Source organism: Neofelis nebulosa, chromosome 3 (genome assembly GCF_028018385.1).
Source record: "Neofelis nebulosa isolate mNeoNeb1 chromosome 3, mNeoNeb1.pri, whole genome shotgun sequence".
Taxonomy (NCBI): domain Eukaryota; kingdom Metazoa; phylum Chordata; class Mammalia; order Carnivora; family Felidae; genus Neofelis; species Neofelis nebulosa.
In genome coordinates this window covers 102,609,223-102,630,765 of record NC_080784.1, presented here as the reverse complement: position 1 = coordinate 102,630,765, position 21,543 = coordinate 102,609,223, and the positions used below count along the sequence as shown (strand labels likewise).

Genomic DNA, 21,543 nt, shown 5'->3' with positions numbered 1-21,543 from the left:
TATAATAGGTGAATAGGATTTGGTTCTCTGAAATACAGAGATAGACCCATAAGCTTTCTTATATGCTGCCTATTCCTTAGGAGTGAGCTCAAACAATGCATGCACATATCAGAGGGTAAGGGAAGAAAATAATAGAAATTTGTATTCATGATTATTTTATGTAGCATTCTTTTTTAAAAATGTATGTGTGGGGTGCTCTTAAACATCCAACTATTGATTTTGGCTCAGGTCATGATCTCACAGTCATGAGATCAATCCCTGCATGGGGCTCTGTGCTGGGCATGGACCCTGCTTAAGATTCTCTCTCTCTCTCTCTCTCTCTCTCTCTCTCTCTCTCTCTCAAAAAAAAAAATGTGCTTATGTATGTTATATAATATACACAATACGTTAATATAAGGATATATATATATATATATATATATATATATATATATATGCGTGTGTGTGTGTCTGTATACACACACACACGCATATATATACACTTTCTGAATAAGTATAGAACTATTGGGGAAAAGTGCTCAAATTAATTTTAATAATATGAATGAATGATCACAAAAGTTTAGAGACAACAGTCCAAAGAGACAGTGTCTTCCAAAGGTGGTGTTAAGTTGACATAACTTCCAGTCTCAATTGTCTGCTACACTGGATAGCATATACTAAAGAAGCAAGTCAGACTTTTTTTTCATAACTCCAGTGTTTTTGGAAAGACCATATCTACTGAGTTTTTTGCTAAAGATAGGGTAAACATAGTTTGGAATCCAGATTATTCTGGGTGTGTCAACTACTTGATGTGACTGAATAATGAGATGTCTGATCAATGTCAGGTCAGTCAGTACTTATATTTGGACTTGGCCATGTAAGAAAATGCTGCTGTTCTTAATGGCCAGAAACCACAAAAACGTACTCCCACGGGATAACCAAATTCCTTTTTTGCTTATATGTAATAGCAACGCAATTGAGACTTTTCTGGCACATTAAAAATTTTTATTATAAATATTGTTATCTCTATAGAAATGGAGAAGTTATTATTAATTTTATACCTAGTTTGTTTATAAGACACCAGAAATAGGGTGCCTAGATAGCTCAGTCAGTTGAGCATCTGACTTGATATTGGCTCAGGTCATGATCCCAGGGCCATGAGATCAAGCCGTGCATCAGGTTCCACGCTGAGTGTGGAGATTCTCTCCTATCTTCTCTCTCTCTTTCTCTCTCTCCCTCTGCCCCCTCCCCTGCTGTCTCTAAAATAAATAAGTAAACAAACAAACACCAGAAATACAGGAAAGCCAAAGATTTCTTTCTTAAATGTGTTTATTTTAAACTAGGACACCAGTATTTGGAAATAACTCATAAAGGACTTCTTTCTGTTAGAATTTCTTATAATGGTTTGATATGACTTAGGTCTTAGGCCATAGGTACCCTAGGGTAAATGACTGACCTTATTCTCTTGGAGAGTAGATTCTTTTGGGAATCCAGTAGATACACTCTCCTGAAAAAGTACGCATGTAAAATTTGGCCTACAATTTCAAGGGTTTACAGGTATTCCCTTCCCTAAGCCTATCAAAGAATCTCTGTAGGTAGTTGAAATCCTCTGGACAGTGGATTTAGCTACATTTGTGTTCCAACCTAAGTGTCACTGTGTACTCACTACAGTATATGACTGGCTTTATGGAAACCCTTTATTATCCAGGTTTGATTTCAGAAAGACATTGACACAATTCTTAGTTATGTCTTGTCTGTGCTTGGAATAGTGCTCAAATTATGGTATGTGCATTTTCTGCTTACTATATGATATGTGAGGTTTTTTTTTTATTTTTTTTTTAAACATTTATTTATTTTTGAGACAGAGAGAGACAGAGCACAAGCGGGGGAGGGTCAGAGAGAGAGGGAGACACAGAATCCAAAACAGGCTCCAGGCTCTGAGCTGTCAGCACAGAGCCCGACGCAGGGCTCGAACTCACAGACCGCGAGATCATGACCTGAGCTGAAGTCGGCCGCTTAACCGACTGAGCCACCCAGGTGCCCCGATATGTGAGTTTTTTAATGTTTATTTATGTATTTTGAGAGAGGCGGGGGAGGGGCAGAGAAAGAGGAGGAGAGAGAGATTGCCAAGCTGACTGTGCTGGCAGTGCAGAGCCCAATACAGGGCTCGAACTCACAGTGAGATCATGACCTGAGTTAAAACCAAGAGTTGGACACTTAGACTGAGCCACCTAAGTGCCCCAGTTATCTAAGTTGTTAGAAGGCCATATCAGATATAATCTGAATATTCAAAAACAATATATTAATTTGATGAGAGAATTAGAAATTGACAATCTAATTGACAAAGAACTTCTCATAGCAAGCTTCTGAAGCAGAGAAGGCAGGTAGAGAAAGAGTCTCCTTTTTACAGATGAAAAACCTGAGGCTTAAGAGCAATTAGAGTGATTTGATTCATTAGCGGGGGGTGAGGGAGAGAGGACTGTTCATATTTACCTGTGAAGCTTTTCCAAAGCAACTTCTACAAGTTGAGTCTCTCAAAGTTTGATCTAAAGACTGCCTGCATCAGTCAGCTGACGTACTTACTAAACTTACAGAGTTCTCGACTCTCCTTCCAAGTCATAAATCCAAATGGAGTGTAAATAAATCACGGGATTCTCCTAGATTAATAAATAAGTCAGATGATTCCTGTGCACACTGAGGTTTGAGAAATCCTGAGCAGTAGTTTGACTTTAAATGCACAGTAGAGTCACCTGAGGAGCCTTGGAAAAATAATTTCCCTGGACTTGGGAAAAATCTATGAAGAAAGGACTTAAAGGAAACCTACTTTTCAGAAATTCACCAGAGGAGAGCCTGGGTGGCTCATCAGGTAAAGTGTTCGACTCTTGATCTCAGCTCAGATCTTGATCTCAAGGCTGTGAGTTTGGGCTCTGCATAGGGCATGAAGCCCACTGAAAAAATAATAAAATAAAATAAAAAAGAATAAAATGAAATGAAATGAAATAAAATAATATTCACCAGGTGAATGTGATGCACAATGAGGATTAAGAATCACTACCATAGTGGCACCTGGGTGACTCAGTCAAGCAGCTGACTCTTGATTTTGGTTCAGGTCATGATCTCATGGCATGTGAGTTCAAGCCCCACATCGGGCTCCATGCTGACAGTGTGGAGCCTGCTTGGGATTTTCTCTGTCTGCCCCTCCTCCACTCACATGTGCATGCATGCACTCTCTCTCTTAAACTTTTTTTAAAAATGAAACTACTAAAAAAAAAAAAAAAGGAGTCACTACTGTAAGGGATTTGAAAACTTTTTCTGTAAAGGAGCAGATAGCAAATATGTTAGGCTTTGCAGCCGACATTAGTTATCTGATATGAGTCTATATCAGTTATCAGTTTCAACTACTCAGGTTTGCTGTCCTACAGTGAAAACAGCCATCCATACATAATAATTAAATGGCTGAACATGGCTGTGTTCCAATGCAATTTTATTTATAAAAGCGGGAGATGGGACAGATTTGGCTCATGGGTTATAGTTTACCAAACTATGTGGTCCGGCCCCACATGCCTCACTGAGCCAGTATTAGACCATGTTCTAAATCTCAGATGCTGCTGGTTATGTGAGGATTGAAAACTACTGTATTAAAGTTTAATTGTTAAGTAATAGAGCCAGAATTATGAACTATGAAATAATGAAAAATGAAAAAAAAAAAAAGAAAGAAAAAAGCCTGTAGTATGTATTATCAAAGATAAGACAGAAAAGAACAGGGGCACCTGGGTGGCTCAGTCAGTTGAGCATAAGACTTCGGCTCAGGTCACGATTCGCAGTTCATGAGTTCCAGCCCTGCATCGAGCTCGCTGCTGTCAGCGCAGAGCTTGTTTCAGATCCTCTGTCTCCACTGCTCCACTGCTCATGCTCTCTCCCTTTCTCTCTCTCTCTCTCTTCAGAGATAAAATAAACATTAAAAAAATTGTTTAAAAAAAAAAACAAAACAGGCATACAAGGCAAGGAAGAAGAGAGGTGCACTGAATAGCCAAACCAGATGCAGTACTGATGGAGCTCAGAAGTGGGCCAGCCCCAGCCTGAGAGGTTTTTGGTTTCGTTTTGTTCAAAAAGGAGAGGAGAAAAAAGGATAGAACAGCCCTGCGGTCTCATCTCAGATGGTTGGATTGATAAGAAATACCTTCCTATACTTTGGTATTTTGTGCCCTAAAAAATTGGGGTGTTGGCCTGAGGGAAAAAGAGAAATGATCAGTCGGTTTGGGGGGGGAGACAGGGAAACACCGGTGTTCAGCTTAGTGACTGTAGAAAAATGTAAACCCTACAGGTGTGAGCAGGGAGGCAGTATGCACAGTGCTGCTCCACAGTGGGTCCCATCTGTCCCATGGTGCCCATTCAAGTCACATTACATCCTCTATCCTTGATGCTTCCTTTGGCACCAAGTAATGTTTAATTATGAGAAAGGTGGAAAACTGTGAGTCAACAAGAAAAGTTTTGCTTACATTTAACATATCATCCATTGTATGTAGTGTATGTCAGATTTCTATTTTAAGTTTTTAAAGGTGATTTGTATGTAACAAGTAAAAAAAAAACAACTATCCAGAAAATTCATATTCTCAGCAATGTATTTTTGTATCACCTGGTATCTTATATATTGTCTGTGTTCTTCTGCATCTGGTAGGTGTCTGCAGATAGATCACTTTACGTTTTGATGAACTAATTTTTTTTTTAATTTGGAAAAATATATGTCCCTTGAATATCTTATAGTCCAATGGGGGTATTAGAACATGTAAATAAATATTGTAGTGTAATATGTGCAACAGACATGTGAACAGTGTTTAGAAGTAATATAGAGAAGAAAATATTCCTTTGTGTATGCAGAAGTGATTTGAAGGAAGAATTAGAACTTTCCTGGAGTACATGACATAGGGGTGAGTAGGGCTGTTCAGAGAGATCAGCATGTACAGAGGTGTGAGGAGACGTGCTATTTTCAGAGACCTACAAGAAATTCAGTAGTGGTAGAGAGTAAAAGGCAAGGAAGGGCCAAATAATGGAAGATGATACTGGAGAAATAAGCAGGGGACAGATGATTTCTCCCCATCACCACCACCCTTCACCCTTCACCCCTGTTTAGAGCCTGTGGGTTTCTTGATATTTAAATACCCTAAAAATCAATGTATACATGTAAGTCTCCAACTCCCACTACTTATACCCTATAGAGAACTTTTAAAAGATTGGATATTCAAAAGATTAATTGCATTGTTTTCAGTTATCCTCTGTGGCTTATCGAAAAGCAGATTCACTTTTCATAAGAGGAAGAATTAGGATTAGTTCTGGATAAATTCTGTTTTAGCTTTGTAAAAGGGCATTTTTAAATAGAAGTGGATAAAAGACATCATTCTAGTAAAAGATCTTAAGAGTGTGTGTATGTTTGTTGTTGTTGTTGTTGTTGTTGTTCTGTTTTCTTTTTTGTATTCATCACCAAATACTGCTATTTACTGTGGTACATTCTTCCTACACACCTGCTGTCAAATGCATCAAGTCTTTTCTTGCACAGCGCTACGGGTTTTTACAAAACTGAGCATGCCCAACATTAGACAGCCTACAGACTGATTGATTTATTTGTTTTAATACAAACACACTCTCAGATGTTGTCATACACAAATCCTTTTTAAAAGAATTATTTTTCAAAGAACAAAGAACATTGTAATCCTAGTACCTAATCTTGTGCCTGGCACATATTAGACACTCAGCATATGTTTGTGGAATTGAACTACTCTGTGAAGTCTCAAACTGAACCCGAAAAAAACTCCCTCAACTCTAGGAGTAACTGAATATCTTAAGTAGCTGCGATATGAATTGAAATGTTGTTTAAAAAGCATTTCCAGCAGTTGAAAAATGAAGTCGTGGCTTATTATAAGATCCAGATTTAATTTGGCAAGTATTGTTCTCTTTGCAGAATACAAATGCAAATACAAATCTATCTAAAATAAATTCTGCTTTGTCTTTATCTTCCTTTGCAAAATGGAGAGGCATTGTCAAAAGGGGGAAATGTCTAATAATAAGTTGAAAACTTTGGGCCATTCTACTTCAAAGATAATCTCTTAAATTGTCCTTTACAGGTTCACTGCCTCGGTTATTATTCATGTTCTAATTTAAGACCTCAAGATTGTATTAGCTTCCTATCTGGAAGTTACACTTCATTCTGATGCCACCTTCCCACTGCTGCCAGAATTGTTTGCTTTCTTAAACAGAAACTGAGCCTATCCTTCACTTGATTAAAAACCTTCCACGGTTTCCAAAGAGCTGTAAGATCAAGACCAAAGTCCTTGACATTACCCACTATATGTATATAATCATACACCTGGAGTTGTTTTTTGTTTGTTTTTATTTCATCTACCTTCATCTTCCCATGTTCTCAATAATCCTCTGCTAGTGCTTCTTAAACTTTTTCATGACATGTCACACCTGGAATAATGACCAGATAAAGTCACTGTCTGCCTGCCTAGAGCCTCTGGCTTCTCTGGGCTCCTGGCCCACCTGAGAGCTGAAGGAAGCAATATCCTAAACACAACTATCATCTATTCTGTGTGCAGCAGTTCGGAAGGTCTGTCTCATTTTGTCACCTTAGTAAATCTTTTGCCCTCACAGGAATGGTTTTTCCATTGCTGCACCTTTAGTTATTTGTGCATAGCATTCACTCTGCCTTTTCCTACCTTCTCAGCCTGGTAAATTTCCCCTACTTGTCATTTCAGGCCCAGCTTACTTACATCAGGGAAATGTTTTTAGATTTTTTTTTAAGGAAATTTGAAGTGCTTCCTTTCCAAAGTCTTATCTTAAATCAACTAATTTTAACTCTCGAAAATTCTCATTTTCCATTTTCTGAGCCAGATGTAATCATTTAGACAATTACCTACTGCAATAATGATTGTATGCTTTTAAGAATATAGATAAAAAGTCTCACTTCTTTGGCTTTTGTAAACCATTTCTTTCCCCCATAGATTATATTCCCCCATGGTATCAAATATACTGATCTCAAAGTGGTTACTTATTTCAAGTATGATGTGCATAGTGTAAAAAATATCATTACTACTTCTCAGTTAAACTATAGAATTAAAAGATGGCAAGTTGTTTCTTATAAAAAGATTTACTAAACTAAAAACTGTAAACAAAGAAGAATTCTAAGGGCACCTGGGTAGCTCAGTCAATTGAACGTCCAACTCTTGATTTCATCTCAGGGTATGATCTCATTGTTTCTGAGATCGAGCACCGTATAGGGCACTATGCTCACAGTGCAGGGCCTGCTTAAGATTCTTTCTTTCTCTCTCTCCCTCTCCTTCTCCCTCTCCCTCTCCTTCTCCCTCTCCTTCTCCTTCTCCCTCTCCCTCTCCCTCTCCTTTTCCCTCTCTCCCTTCCTCTCAAAATACATACATACATACATACATACATACATACATAACTTAAGAAATTAAAAAGTAAGGACCAAGTTGTAGGCTTCTTTGTATTGTTAATAGTGCTTTGTACAAAAAAGTTCCTCAATGTTTTTTAGTTACTTTTAAAATATCATGTGGAGAGTTAATATTTTTTCATTCAAATTTTATATAAAATTCATTTCTTTTTCCTGATATCTGTTCAGCAGATCGTTCCCCCAACTTAAGTACAATTTATATTTTTTCTCATTGTCTCAAAGTTTAGTTACCAAATAATATAATGAAGAGTGTTTCTTACAAGGGCTTGCATGAGTTTTATAAAATACTGCTTATTTCATTGGTTTCTAAAGCTATTCTTTAGAAATAGCTTTTTTCAGTCTAATTAAACATTTAGATCACTAAATTACATAAAAGATATTATGAATCTGTATTCCTGAAACACTGAGATTTGAAGCCTTAAAAGATAGCAGCTAAAGTGAAATAAACTAGACAGAAAGACAAATACTGTATGTTGTCACTTACAGTGAAATCTTAAACATACCCACATGTATACACACATACACACACACACACACACACACACACACACACACACACACACAGTTTCACAGAAACCAAGAATAGAATGGTTGTTGCAAGAGGCTATGGGGAAATGGGGACACTTTGGTCAAAAGGTACACTTTTGGTTATAAGATGAATAAGTTCTGAGGATTAAATGTTCAGCATTAGTAAGTATAGTTAATAATAAGGGGTTGTGTGCTTGAAATTTGCTGAAAGTAGATCTTTAAGTTTTCTTACTACATACAGACATGAGTTAATTATGTGAAGTGATGGATATGTTAATTACTTTGAGCTTGCTAATTGTTTCATAATGTATATGTATATCAGACCATGTTGTACACTTAAGTATATACAGTCATATTTGTTAGTTATTCTTTCATTCATTTAAAGAACATTAATGTCAGGGGCGCCTGGGTGGCGCAGTCGGTTAAGCATCCGACTTCAGCCAGGTCACGATCTCGCGGTCCGTGAGTTCGAGCCCCGCGTCAGGCTCTGGGCTGATGGCTCGGAGCCTGGAGCCTGTTTCCGATTCTGTGTCTCCCTCTCTCTCTGCCCCTCCCCCGTTCATGCTCTGTCTCTCTCTGTCCCAAAAATAAATAAAAAACGTTGAAAAAAAAAATAAAGAAAGAACATTAATGTCTACCATGTGCCAAAATCCAAAGATAACTAGCATTTCCTATGTTTAAGGAGCTTGGTCAAGTACTAGGGATAATTATACAGACACAGTAATGATAACAATAGCATCTAAATGGAAGTATCCATGCCATGTGCCAGACTGTACTGAGCACTTTATTTAGGTCATATTCTTCAATTCATATAGCCATCGTCTAAATAGAGACTAGGACTGTTAAGGATTTTAAAGTACCAAGAGGTTTAAATGATCTGTCCAAACACAGCTAATAAATGGGGAGTTAGAATTTTAACCTGGTTAGGCCAGATTCTTTTGTCCTAACTTTTTACATGTATGTCAAATTACAAGTTATATGTGTGTGTGTGTGTGTGTGTGTGTACACACATATGCATACATACAATGTACCTGGAAGAGTCATAGAAGGTTATAGAAAAAAGAATGACTTTTAAGCTGAGACTTGAACAAGAAGTGGAATTTGTCTGATAGACAAAGAGATAAAATATTCTGAGTATAGAAAGAAATATTGTGAGGACAAGGGAGGCAGAAGGCAGCATGGTGATTTTGGCTAACTGAGTGCTTAGATGAGCATAAAGTAGCTGCGGATAAGGTAGGACAGTTACAACAAAATTATAGAGGTCTGAGATCCTATGCTTTAATTTTACTTTTTCCCTTAAGGTGCCATTAAATGGTTAGAAAAGAAGTTGCAGTATTTTCAGTATAAGAATGATCACTATAGCAATGATGTAGATCAAGAAAGGGAGAAAAATGAAAGAATAAGTCTGCATGAAGACAACTAGCAAAGCAGTTATGATATTCTAGACAAGAGATTGTGTTGCCTTGACTACTTTGAGTGCCTTGTATATGCCATTGCTGAGTTTACAGTGTTGAATAAAAGAATATGATACCTGCCATTATATACAGCCTACAGTCTGTTGGGAAGGATAAACAGTAAGAAAACACATAAATATATAATAAAGAAGATGGAGTAGAAATGATCATTTCAAGAGAGAATTAAGAAGTAGCCTTAGCCATGCCTATTACTCTGTCAAATTTAGAGGGAGGGCAAGAAATGCCTAAAATAAGTTCAGGGTGTCTTTTAAATATATTTGAACTCTTACCAAGGATCCACACTCTCCCCAGTTTCTGGAACTATTTTCTCCATGAATCATGATACATGGATACATTTTTATTAGAGTAAAATGTAAAGGCTTAGTGCTGCTTTTCTTTCCTAGAGGAGGCACTCCCTATAGTCACATACACACCCTTGTTGATCATTTGAAATGAGTAGGAGCCCCGGGACCTGATTTTTCACAGTGTCTATTTTAATACCTTGGTCTGAACAAGTATTTCTATGCTAACTAAATTAGATTTGAGCAGTGCTAGACTATGAAAGTACACATGTCAAATTTCAGAATTTATAAAAAAGAAAAGACAGCCTTGTAACTGTGGTAATAGTGTTGGGTCAGTACGAACCCTTAATATGAAATGCCAGAAATGCTTTAAGTCCTTTTTGTAAAGGTCAGAAGAAGGAAAGATAATTGTATTAGTTTAATTAATTAGTGTAATCACTAAAATAGTAATAACACATTTTCAGTAATGACCATGTAATGTAAGTTGTGGGCGTTTCCTTGGGAAAGATGCTATAATGGAGTCGTAGAATTGGGGCTGGAAGGCCCATATAAAAGTTCATCTAATAATTCATAATCTTGGGTGCACGAGCAGATTTCAGGTGAACTTTATGGAATTATTTACAAAATTGTATGGGGGTGTTTTTTCATCTGTGTATTTTGAGGAGAATTCTTGTCAGATACACATAGCCCTCTCTGATGAAAGAACCACCTTCGTTTTCACACATAAAGAAACTGGGGCTGAGGTGTAGAAACTTGCCAAGGTCTTGAATAAGTTCTCTTGAAAAGGCAGTATGCCCTATGACATTTTTAAATAGAGTTTCATGTAGCAGCCACAGTATCTATGACCTTGAGGCTAGAAGGGCTCAGAGTAGTATTAGGAAGCCTTGGCTTGTTTTTTCATTGAGAGTTGTTATATGGTGGTTTTAAAATAACAGAAAATGCCATCATTCAGAACACACTCTTCCACCCTAATATCCCAGAACAGTATTTTTAAAGAAATTCTAGGAAGGGTGTTAACTCATTCAGGGTTCTACAGGAAGGAAAGCTCTTTCCTACCGTTTTTTAAGCTAACTTTCACTGACAAGATCAGACCAGAAAAAGACTAGCTGGCTGTTGGCCCAGGCAACGTTACAATCATTGAAGTGTACTCAACCTGCACTGCCCAGGGACAGCTACAACTTGGCAGGGAGAAAGGAGGTGGGGGGCGGGGGGGGGGGGGGGGAACAGATGCATGCTGAGTGTTGTTCCAGTGACTTAGGTGACGTGTATGCTCTATATCCTTTGCTGTGTTGTTCTTTCAACTATTAGAAAGGAAATTTTAAAATAGCCTGGAATATGAGTTTTCCCATAAGGGTGAAAAGGATAACTTCAACTTTAAAAAAAGTAACCAAGCTATTCACAGCTGTTTCCCCAGCACCTAAAACAGGGCCCGGCCCACAGTAGATGTATAATGTTTTTTTGACGCAAGAATTATTTAATTTTTTTGTTACCTATATCATATTTCAGTGTAAGAATATTTTTCATTTGTCTATCAATACTGTGTATCATTTTGTACTGGCAGGATAGTAAAGTGAAAAAGGATTGATTCAACATTGGCTCACTTTCTGCCATTTATTGTATGATCTTGGGCCTCATTTTCTTTTTCTTAATAGGGCTATGACAAAATCTACTTCATAAGATTTGGAGAAATACTAAGTGAAATACAGTATGTGAAAATGCTTTATAGATTCTTCAGGGTTGCATAAACATTAAGTTTGGAGTTTTAGCTCATACATTGAGGTTTATGATCCATGTCAAGTTAATTTTTGAATATGGTGCCAGGTAAGGATCAATGTTGATTTTTAAAATATGAGTGTCTAGTTGTTGGAGCATTATTATTTTTAATGCTTTCCTTTCCTAGTTGAATGCCTTAAAGATAGAAACCATTATGGAATCCCTTATTTTATTCCATTGATCTATATTTCTGTCCTCTGGACCTTGTCACACTGTCTTGTTCTTTTTAGCATTGTAAGTAGTATAAGTCCTTGAGCTTTTTTCTTTTTTAACTTGGCTTTCACCATTCTCAGTCATTTGCATTTCCATATAAATATTATAATATTCATCAGGTTTTTTTTAAGCCCTTGTGAAATTTTGATTGGAATTGCGTTGAGTCTATAGATAAATTGGAAAAGAATGAATATCTTAATAATATTGAGCCTTCTAATTCATGAAAATGGTGTATCTATATAGGCCTTTAATTTTTCTCACTATAGTGATATCGTTTTTCAGTGAAGTGTTTTTTTGTTAATTTTATTTCTGTCTTTTATTTTTTGTGCTTTTTATGTATTCTCATAAAGTGGATTTTTAAAACTTCATATTCTATTAGCTTATTGCTTAATATATAAAAATACAAATTTTATAATAAACTTGTATTCTGTAATCTTGCTAGTAGTTTTATTCCTTAGCATTTCTACATAAACAATCATGTCATCTGCAAATGAAGATAGTTTGCCTTTGCCCATTCCAAGTTCTATATTTCCTTTTTCCCCCTCCAATTTTTGTCTTTTGCCTTTTGTCTTTGTAATAAAGACTAGTACCTCTGTTATATTTATCAGTACAAGTGGTGACTTTTTACCTTTTCTTGATCTTAGGTAGAAAGCACTCAAGATTTCAACATTAATTGTATTAGCTGCAGGTTTTTCTAGATACTACCTACCATACTGAAGTCCTCCTCTATTACTAATTTGCTGACGGTTTTTCAACATGAGCGGATCTTGAATTTTGTCAAAACTTTTTTGTACATATTAAAATGATCATGTGAATTTTCTCCCATATTCTGTTTTTGTGGTGAATTATACCAACTGGATTTTGAGTGTTAAACTAAACTTGCATTCCTGAAATAACTCTTGGTTAAGATGATTTATCCATTTTTCATATTGTGAGATTCTATTTGATAATATTTTTTAAGGATTTTTGAGTCTGTCTTCATGAGGCTCATTAATCTGTAATTTTCATTTTTTGTGATATCTTTGTTAGGTTTGGAGTTAGTGTTATGTTGACCTTCTAAAACCACTTGAGAAATGTTCGTTATTCTGAAGTGGTTGTGCAATCTTGTTTCTTCTTTGGCAGAATTCAGAAGTGAAACCATCTAGACTAGAATGTTTTTGGTGTGAAAGTTAGTCATAATAAATTCAATTTTTAATTAATTCAGTTCCATTAAAAAAATAAATATAGGGCCATTATGATTTTTATTTCATTTTTTGTCCATTTTGATAACTAGATTTTTTAAGGAACTTATTTTTTATCAAAGTTGTTTATTTATTGTCCTAAAGCTGTTGATAATATTCTCTTATTATTCTTTTTGCTATCTGTAGGATATGTAGTGATTACCTCTCTTCCATTTCTGATGTTGGTGATTTGTTCTCTCTTTTATCCTTGTTCAATCTAGTTAGAATTTAATAAGATTTTTAAAATCTTTACAGAGAACCACACTTGACTTTCAATTTCCTCTATTGTTTGTTTCCTATTTCATTGATTTCTACTCTCATCTTTATTATTTCCAGCCTTGTACTTACTCTTGAACCTTAGGTCATGTATTTTAGACTTCTTTCCTACCATCAGCATTTAAAGTTATAAATGTGTCTCTAAGCACTACTTTATCTTGATGTTATATTTGCATTATCATTCAACTTGAAACATTTTCTAATTTCTTCATAATTTCTTCTTTGACCTATGGTTTACTTAGAAGGGTGTTGTTTAATTTTTCATGTGTTTGAGGTTTTCCTCTCTTGTTATTCCTTTCTAATTTACTCTTCTTAGAGAACTACTTTGTATGATTTCAGTCATTTTGAATTTGTTGATTTTTGTTTTATGGCTCATCATATGAGCTATCTTGGTGAATATATCAAGTGTACTTAAAAAATATGTATTCTGCTGTTTTTGGGTAAAGTAGCCCATAAATAAATATCAGGTTGCAATGATTGATAGCCTTGTTCAGATTCTCTGTATCTTTACTGATTTGTTTTTTAGTTCTATAATTGCTAACAGAAGAGTGTTAAAATCTCATATTGTGATTGTGGAGTTATGTTTTTTATCTCTTTAATCCTATCAATTTTTGCTTTATATTATTTTGAGGCTCCATTATTAGGAACATACATGTCCAGAGCTATAAAAGTTCTGAGACTTTACCCTGTTTAAAAGCTAACAAATCAGCCTTCCACAATTTGATGGTAGCTTGGCAAAAGATAAGATTCTTGAGTTAGAGACAGAGGTCAGTTCCTTACTCACAGAATATCATGGTGTGTGTGTGTGTGTGTGTGTGTGTGTGTGTGTGTGTGTGTGTGTGTATGCATGTGCTGGTTCTCTAAGAACTAATTTCCACAGAGCCAACCACATGAGGTTTTAATGTTTGTATTTTCCATAGTGTTTTATGTATGATCACAGCTACATTTTCAGGGTTTTATTTTATTTTATTTTATTTTATTTTATTTATTTAATTAAAAGATGTTTATGTTTGACTTCCTGTCTTCCTTAGTTTCTACATTTACTTCTATCACACATTTTTTCCGGATATTTCATTCAAAAGTACACATGTAGAAATATGCTGTGTTTCACTATTTATAAGTGAGTGTCTCTTAAATCTTCAAGAAATCCCATTTCTGATATGTCAGCCAAAAGAGTGAATTTTTTTTAGAGGTGGAAGTCGTGTACAATTTTGTGGTGTTTCATTTCCAATGCTCTTCATTTCTTCCTGAAGATTCAATTTTCCATCTTATGTCATTTCCATTAAACCTGAAGAACATCGTTTAGTGTTTAGTGCAGTTCTGATGGAACCAAATTTTCTTGAATTTATTTTGTTTGAAAATGACTTAATTTTTCCTTCATTCTTAAAGAATATTTTCAGGGCACCTGGGTGACTCAGTCATTTGAGCGGCAGGCAGACTCTTGATTCGGTTCAGGTCATGATCCCAGGGTCGTAGGAGGATCAAGGCCCAAATTGGTCTCTGGGCTGAGTGTGGAGTCTGCTTAAGATTACCTCTTTCTCTCATAAAGGCCCTATCCCCCACTTGCGTTCTCTCTCTCTGAAAAAAAAAAAAGAAAAAGAAGATTTTCACTGGGACTAGAATTCTAGGATGACATTTTTATTCTTTCAGCACTTTATTTTTTTTTAATTTTTTTTAGTGTTTATTTAGTTTTGAGAGAAAGAGAGCATGAGCAGGGGAGGGGCAGAGTGAGAGAGAGACACAGAAACTGAAGCAGGCTTCAGGCTCCGAGCTATCAGCACAGAGCCCGACACAAGGGCTTGAACTCACAAACTGTGAGATCATGACCTGAGCCGAAGTCTGACATTCAACTGACTAAGCTACCCAGGTGCCCCTCATTCAGTGCTATAAAGATATTGTTCTGCTGGTTTCTGCCCTTCATTGTTTTGATTGAGAGTCACTGGTGATTCAAATTATTGTTCTCCATATTCAGTCTGGCAGCTTTCAAGATTTTGTCTTTTGTTTCCAGCAGTTTGCTATGATATGTGTAGGTGTGGCTTTCTTTGTATTTATTTTATTTGAGATTCACTGAGCTTCTTGATTGTGTAAATTTGTTTGTTTACCAATTGGAGGAAATTTGGCTCTTTTTTTCTTCAGATATTTTTTCTGCCCCATCTTCTCTTTCCTTTCCTTCTGGTATTATAGTAACACATATTAGACCTTTTGATATTGTCCCATGAGTGGTCAATAAGATTTAATGTAAATCTTACCAATTCACCTTCTACTTAAAACTTTCCGATGACTTCTCATTAAAAGTAGAATACAATCCATACTCTTTACTATGTCTTTTAAGGTCTTATGATCTGCCTATGACTATCTTTCTGACCTCATTTCCTACCTCTTTTTTCTTTGTTCACATTGATTTTTTTTTCTTTCCCTGGAACATACCAGTCATTCTTGCCTTTGCACTTGATGTTCCATTTACCTTGCATGCCCTTCCCCTAGATATTTCAAAGGCTGACTCCTTCGGATATCAATGTAAGCTGCCTCCTCAGAGAGGCTTTCTCTCACTATCCCAACTAAAAGCTGCCCCAACTCCTTAACACACACACACCCACACTCATTTTAGACCTGTATCTGTTTTAGTAACTTTATTGGGATAGAATAAATATAAAATTCACCCACTTAAAGTACACAGTTCAGTGGCTCTTAGTATATCCACAAATACATGCAGCCATCACCACAATCAATTTTAGACATATCTATCTTATTCATGCTATTTTCTAGTACCAAGAACAATGTCTAGTGTATAGTGCATGCTTGGTAAGGTTTTCTGAATACATGAATTCATAAGCTCTAAGATAATTTAGGCCTTAGCCTCCAATAAAATATGAGGGAAGTTCATTTGACTACTTTCAGCTCTAGAAGTATTCTTTTATTAGAGCTGTGCTATTTTAAGGGCTCTCTAAAACAACTTAACCCATATTTTAAGAGATATTGCAGGAAATTCAAAAAAAAAAAGTCTTTTGATACAATGAATGCAAGTCATATTACACACTTCCCTAAAAGAGAATAGCCATCTTTTATTGACCTGACAGTTGCTGAGGAGCAGAAAGCCTCTCAGAAGTATTGCTCTGCTACTTTCAAAAGTACTCTGAACATGATTTATTTGTTTGAATCTTTAAAATAGATTATAGAGGGGCGCCTGGGTGGCGCAGTCGGTTAGGCGTCCGACTTCAGCCAGGTCACTATCTCACGGACCATGAGTTCGAGCCCCGCTTCAGGCTCTGGGCTGATGGCTCAGAGCCTGGAGCCTGCTTCCGATTCTGTGTCTCCCTCTCTCTCTGCCCCTCCCCCGTTCATGCTCTGTCTCTCTCTGTCCCAAAAATAAATAAAAAAAAAAATAAATAAAAATAAAATAGATTATAGCATCTCTAGTACTTGTTTCATGTACTAATTATGAGTAATAAATAGTGGGTTATTCATGAGATTCTAGATATCCACCTTTCACGTGGAATGTCAGTTCTGAGCTTGGTTTTTCTGCATTGTCTCATCCTCCTTACAGGCTTTGATGCGGCCTGGCAGAATTGATAGAATCATCTATGTGCCGTTACCAGATGCAGCAACAAGAAGGGAAATATTTAACCTGCAGTTTCATTCTATGCCAGTCGGTAATGACGTTGATCTGGCTGAACTCATCCTCCAAACTGATACATATTCAGGAGCAGAGGTAAGACAGTTCTTCTCAAAATACCTTGGTGGCAGGAAAACAGTGGGTTGGGGTCATTAGCAAAAAGACTGCTTGATGCCAAAAATAGCCATATGTTAAGAAATCTTAAAACAGGAAATGCACTACGTGAAATTTAATGCACTAAATTAAATTTCATTTTACCTGGCCTGTATTATATCTCAGTTGTTTTTACCTGGCTTCTGTTGCTTCTCAAAATGTAGTCTTCAGAGAATTAACATGATACAGTGGAGAGAACACTGGGCGAGAAGTTTCTTCTTTCTGGTTTCTTGATACATCAGCTTCCAATCATTCACACACTTCTCTGGATTTTGATTTCTTAATCTGTCAAATGGAAATGATACACAGCTTTACATATTTTCTTATAGAGAGCATAAAAATGAAATTAGGATATCATGCAAGTGTTAGGAAGTAAAAGATTTGGCAGAAATTGTATTATTACCATCTTTTAACATCTTCGAAAATTATGTCATTCTACTTGTATATTAACAAAGATTCTCTCATAAAAACTGTAAAAGGGACAATCTACCCTTAGTTGTGAAACTATACTCTCAATAGGAACAGCAAGACCTCTGTGAAAATATGAAAATTTTAAGTATGGCAGATAAACACTTTTTTTCTCCTTAGCAACTTTTTAGTTAGGCCATTTTTATTTACAAAATAAAATTCTACTAAGATAATTGTGCATCTTTTCTACATACATTTCTTAAGGAAAGGACAGACTATAGTCCTCAAAATAGAAATATCTTCTGAATACCACTAATAAGGATTTGTACTGGAAAATTAATGTTTTTTTAGTAAGAAATGGTAGATTCTTTTTATTCTGAGTTATTCAATAGACTGAGACTCTACATTCTATCTGCTTACTATTGTTTGTAATCTTTCTTCTGTATATACCAAAGAGATTCATACATAACAGATCATTAGTGGTACTCAGAGAGTATTGTAGATACATTTACATGCAAAATTGGACTGAGTCTTTCATGCAGTCATAGCTAATTACAACAACCAAAATAAATCCAAAATCTCCTCATTGTTTTGTCTCAGCTATGAACTATGTATATTTAATTTTCCCCCTGTAGAGGGGAAATTTTCACTAGAGGTTAAAAAAAACAAAATCCATGTAGAAAGTACTTTGAGAGGCAGTTGAAGTACATTCAGTCCTACCTGAAAAAATAATCCTTATGAGCATCTTTTGGGCATGACTGTCCATTAAGTTAAAATGAACATCTAGTTGCTGTTAACTGACTGCTCAGGTATTTCTAGAATTCAGTTTTTGATGTGAGACCAAGGGTAGCATCGTATATATATGTCACTTTACAGGAAACAGCAAAGGGAAGAAACCGTAAATCTTTCACTTGAGCTGAGGGAAGTGGAAGAGCAGTTAGCAAGGTATAAATGTGCCTTTCTCACTTTGAAGGAATTCATGGTAGTAACATAGAGATGAAAAACAAAAATCAAAGCCAATGAGGTTCATCTGGCTAAAAGGAAAAAACTCAGGAATTATTGTACCAGCTTGCTAGTTCTTATGTAGTGCATGCCTGATTGAATCTATAATATAAGCACATTCATTTCTCATTAATTTTTTTCTCATTAATTTTTATATCAGATCTTCTAATAATAGTCACAGGAAAAGTCGCAGAAAATTCTGTGCCTCGTTGAATGACATTTTTGGTCCCATAATGTTGAGGTGGGAGATGTATATCCCGCTATGGTTCTAATTGTAATCCATATATTATTACAACTTCATAGGAATTTTGTTCAGAGCTGTATCTTAGTAGTTCTGGAATTTTCAGTTTGAGCAAGACAGATTTATTTCATACTGGTTTTTTTGGCTTTGTGTTTTGGTTTTTGGTTTTGTTTTTTTTTTTTTTTTTTGGTCTGATTTTTTTTTAGGCAGTTCACACAGGTACTGTGTGAAGGTATTGTTTGAAGAGAACAATTATGTTCTTAAAAGTCTTAAAATTAATAAATAGGAAATTTAAGACTGATAACATTTAGCTTCAAATAAAATATGTTACCATCTTTCCCCCCACCTCTTTCCATCAGAATGAAAATGATGCTACAATATTGAAAGCTAAAATTCATTTTGATTTTTGATTTTTTAGCAGTAAGACCAATTCAAGCTGGAAGCTCAGTCACCTGACTCCTACAGACCCAGTGCTTTACCACTGATATAACTAATTTATTTCTTCCTCAGGCCAAGGCCATAGCCTTCAGCACAGAATCTAATACATAGTACGTATTTATCAAACATTTAATGAACAGAAGAAGAAAAGAGATTTTAAAGATTGTATTTAGGAAAAATAAACTTCCCTTTGTTATTTACCATAAGGAGAGCCCTCTAACTTTGTAGCAATACACACTGCTACAGGCACAGCTACTTTTTCAGATTTAGAGTGTATCTCCTTGGCCACTCTTGGTATCAAATGAAAATGGTGATAAATTGTCTTCATAAGAGAATAGTATCATCAATATTATATAATGGGTATATTATGTGTATTATATATTAATTTTAAACTGTATATTATTAGCTATATATACAAGAATTTGGCCAGGTGAGCCAGAGATGAGGAATTTGCTCACACCAGTGTCTATCTTTTAGAAACATAAGATGTTTGACTGTGGTGAGTGTTTTGTTGTTGTTGTTGTTGTTGTTGTTGTTGTTGTTGTTTTAATTAAAAAGCTGTTGTTGAGAAGGGCGCCTGTCTGCCTCAGTGAGTAGAGCATGTGACTCTTGATCTCGGTCTTGTGAGTTCAAGCCCCACCTTGGGCATCGAGCTTACTTTAAAGAAATAAATAAATGACAACCCATAAAAGTCTATAGAGGGTGATTGTGATGATATGGGTACTTTTAACGACTGGGCTGGAAGGAAGTTACTTTTTTAAAATGTTTTCTTTTCACCTGGTGCTTTATTTTGCCCAGTCGCGTTGTTTCTTAAAAGCTTACACAGGCAGTGTGTTTCAAATGGCTTCTCATACCCTTCTGAGTTACTCTATTTTCCCTCCCTGGAGAGGGTATACAGAGAACTGGAACATTTCTTTAATTCTCAGAAGAGTCCCAACAGTAAGTTTGTTGCCAGCTGGAAGGGGAATAGGGTCACTAGGGAACAGCCTTTACAGAGAGGCTGAAGCAGGTAGCATCCTTCAGCCATCCTGCGCCTTCTACTCCCTGGTGGCCAAAACCTCATTGTCTTTGGCTTCTTGGCTGTAGCTTCCAGTTAATGGAAAAACATGTTGCCATTTAAAAGCAGATGGGAATTCAGTTCAGGAGGAAATAATAAGTCTTTTTTTGGTTATAGCTATTGTTTTCTTCTGCTTTGATTTTTGTTTTTTAAGTTATTTGTAGCAGATTCCACTCCATTTTTTCATTTGTCTTTTATCCAATTAGTTACTTTAGGAAAACTTTTATCTTACCCAACCAACAGGAAATCAACAATCAAAAATATATGCACATGAAAGGCATAACTGGGCCCACTACCCATGTGCCATGTGCCTGGGAACGGAAGTGACGAGTAAGATATGTAATTTCCTCTCTGTGTAGGAATTTGCTGACATAGGCCAACAACTAGTATCTGTAAAATTTGAGTTGAATGTTTACTTGCTTTTGGATGTTAATTTCCTTTTAGTGATTATCTCATAAAGTGAAATTGATAATATGTCTAAGAGCCAGGTATCAGTTATACATTTTATAAATAATATAGGCAATTCTAACATTTATTTCATATATTAAGATTTGAGGATTCAACTTCCAAGAGAGGCAGTAAAGGGAAAACAAAAAAGAATTTTAGTGTTGCATTGGAGTAGACTTTTAATACAATAGTAGTCTTTTTCTTTCAGGGTAGTTACAGACAAGTTATTCAACCTCTTAGAACCTCAGTTTTCTCATTTTTAAAATATCTAGGTAACTGAAGTTGGGTTTTTAAAAATTTTTTAAATACTTTTATTTATTTTTGAGAGAGAGAGGCAGACAGAGAACAAGCAGGGGAGGGGCAGAGAGAGGGAGACACAAAATCTGAAGCAGGCTCCAGGCTCTGAGCTGTCAGCACAGAGTCCGACGTGGGGCTCGGACCATGAACTGCGAGATCATGACCTGAGCTGAAGTCCAATACCTAACCGACTGAGCCACCCAGGCACCCTGTTTTCTTTTCTTTTCTTTTTTTTTTTAATATTTATTTTTGAGAGAGAGAGAGAAAGAAACAGAGTATGAGCAGAGGAGGGGCAGAGAGAAATGGAGACACAGAATCTGAAGCAGTCTCCAGACTGAGCTGTCAGCACAGAGCCTGACGTGTAGCTCGGACTCATGAGCTGTGAGATCATGACCTGAGCTGAAGTCAGACACTCAACTGACTGAGCCACGCAGGTGCTCCAATGACTGAAATTGTTTTGAGGGTTAAATGAGGTAACAAATATAAAAGCACCAAAAAACAATGTGTGGCACATAAAGAGCGCTTCATAAATGTTACTTCCCTTCATTCTTTCTTCCTCTTATCTGTTCACTATTTATATTTACCACTGAAGTTTTAGATGATATTGCTATAAGATGGTAATGTTTTGCATTCCCTCAGTAACCATATAATATATCTGAAAGCTAAATAATAAATGA

The 21,543-nt window shown here is 36.0% G+C and overlaps 1 protein-coding gene across 3 annotated transcripts in view; it reads left to right on the top strand.

The window, feature by feature from the left end:
• The window catches only part of AFG2A (AFG2 AAA ATPase homolog A), a 364,625-nt gene that overhangs the window by 269,692 nt on the left and 73,390 nt on the right, over positions 1-21,543 (top strand). For 2 of the 3 annotated variants that reach the window (XM_058721440.1, XM_058721439.1), the window contains exon 15: positions 16,755-16,919. In XM_058721440.1, the coding sequence (XP_058577423.1) occupies positions 16,755-16,919 (165 nt within the window). Of the gene's footprint in view, positions 1-16,754; positions 16,920-21,543 lie in introns of those variants that run through there. The other variant, XM_058721442.1, reaches the window with a different exon arrangement.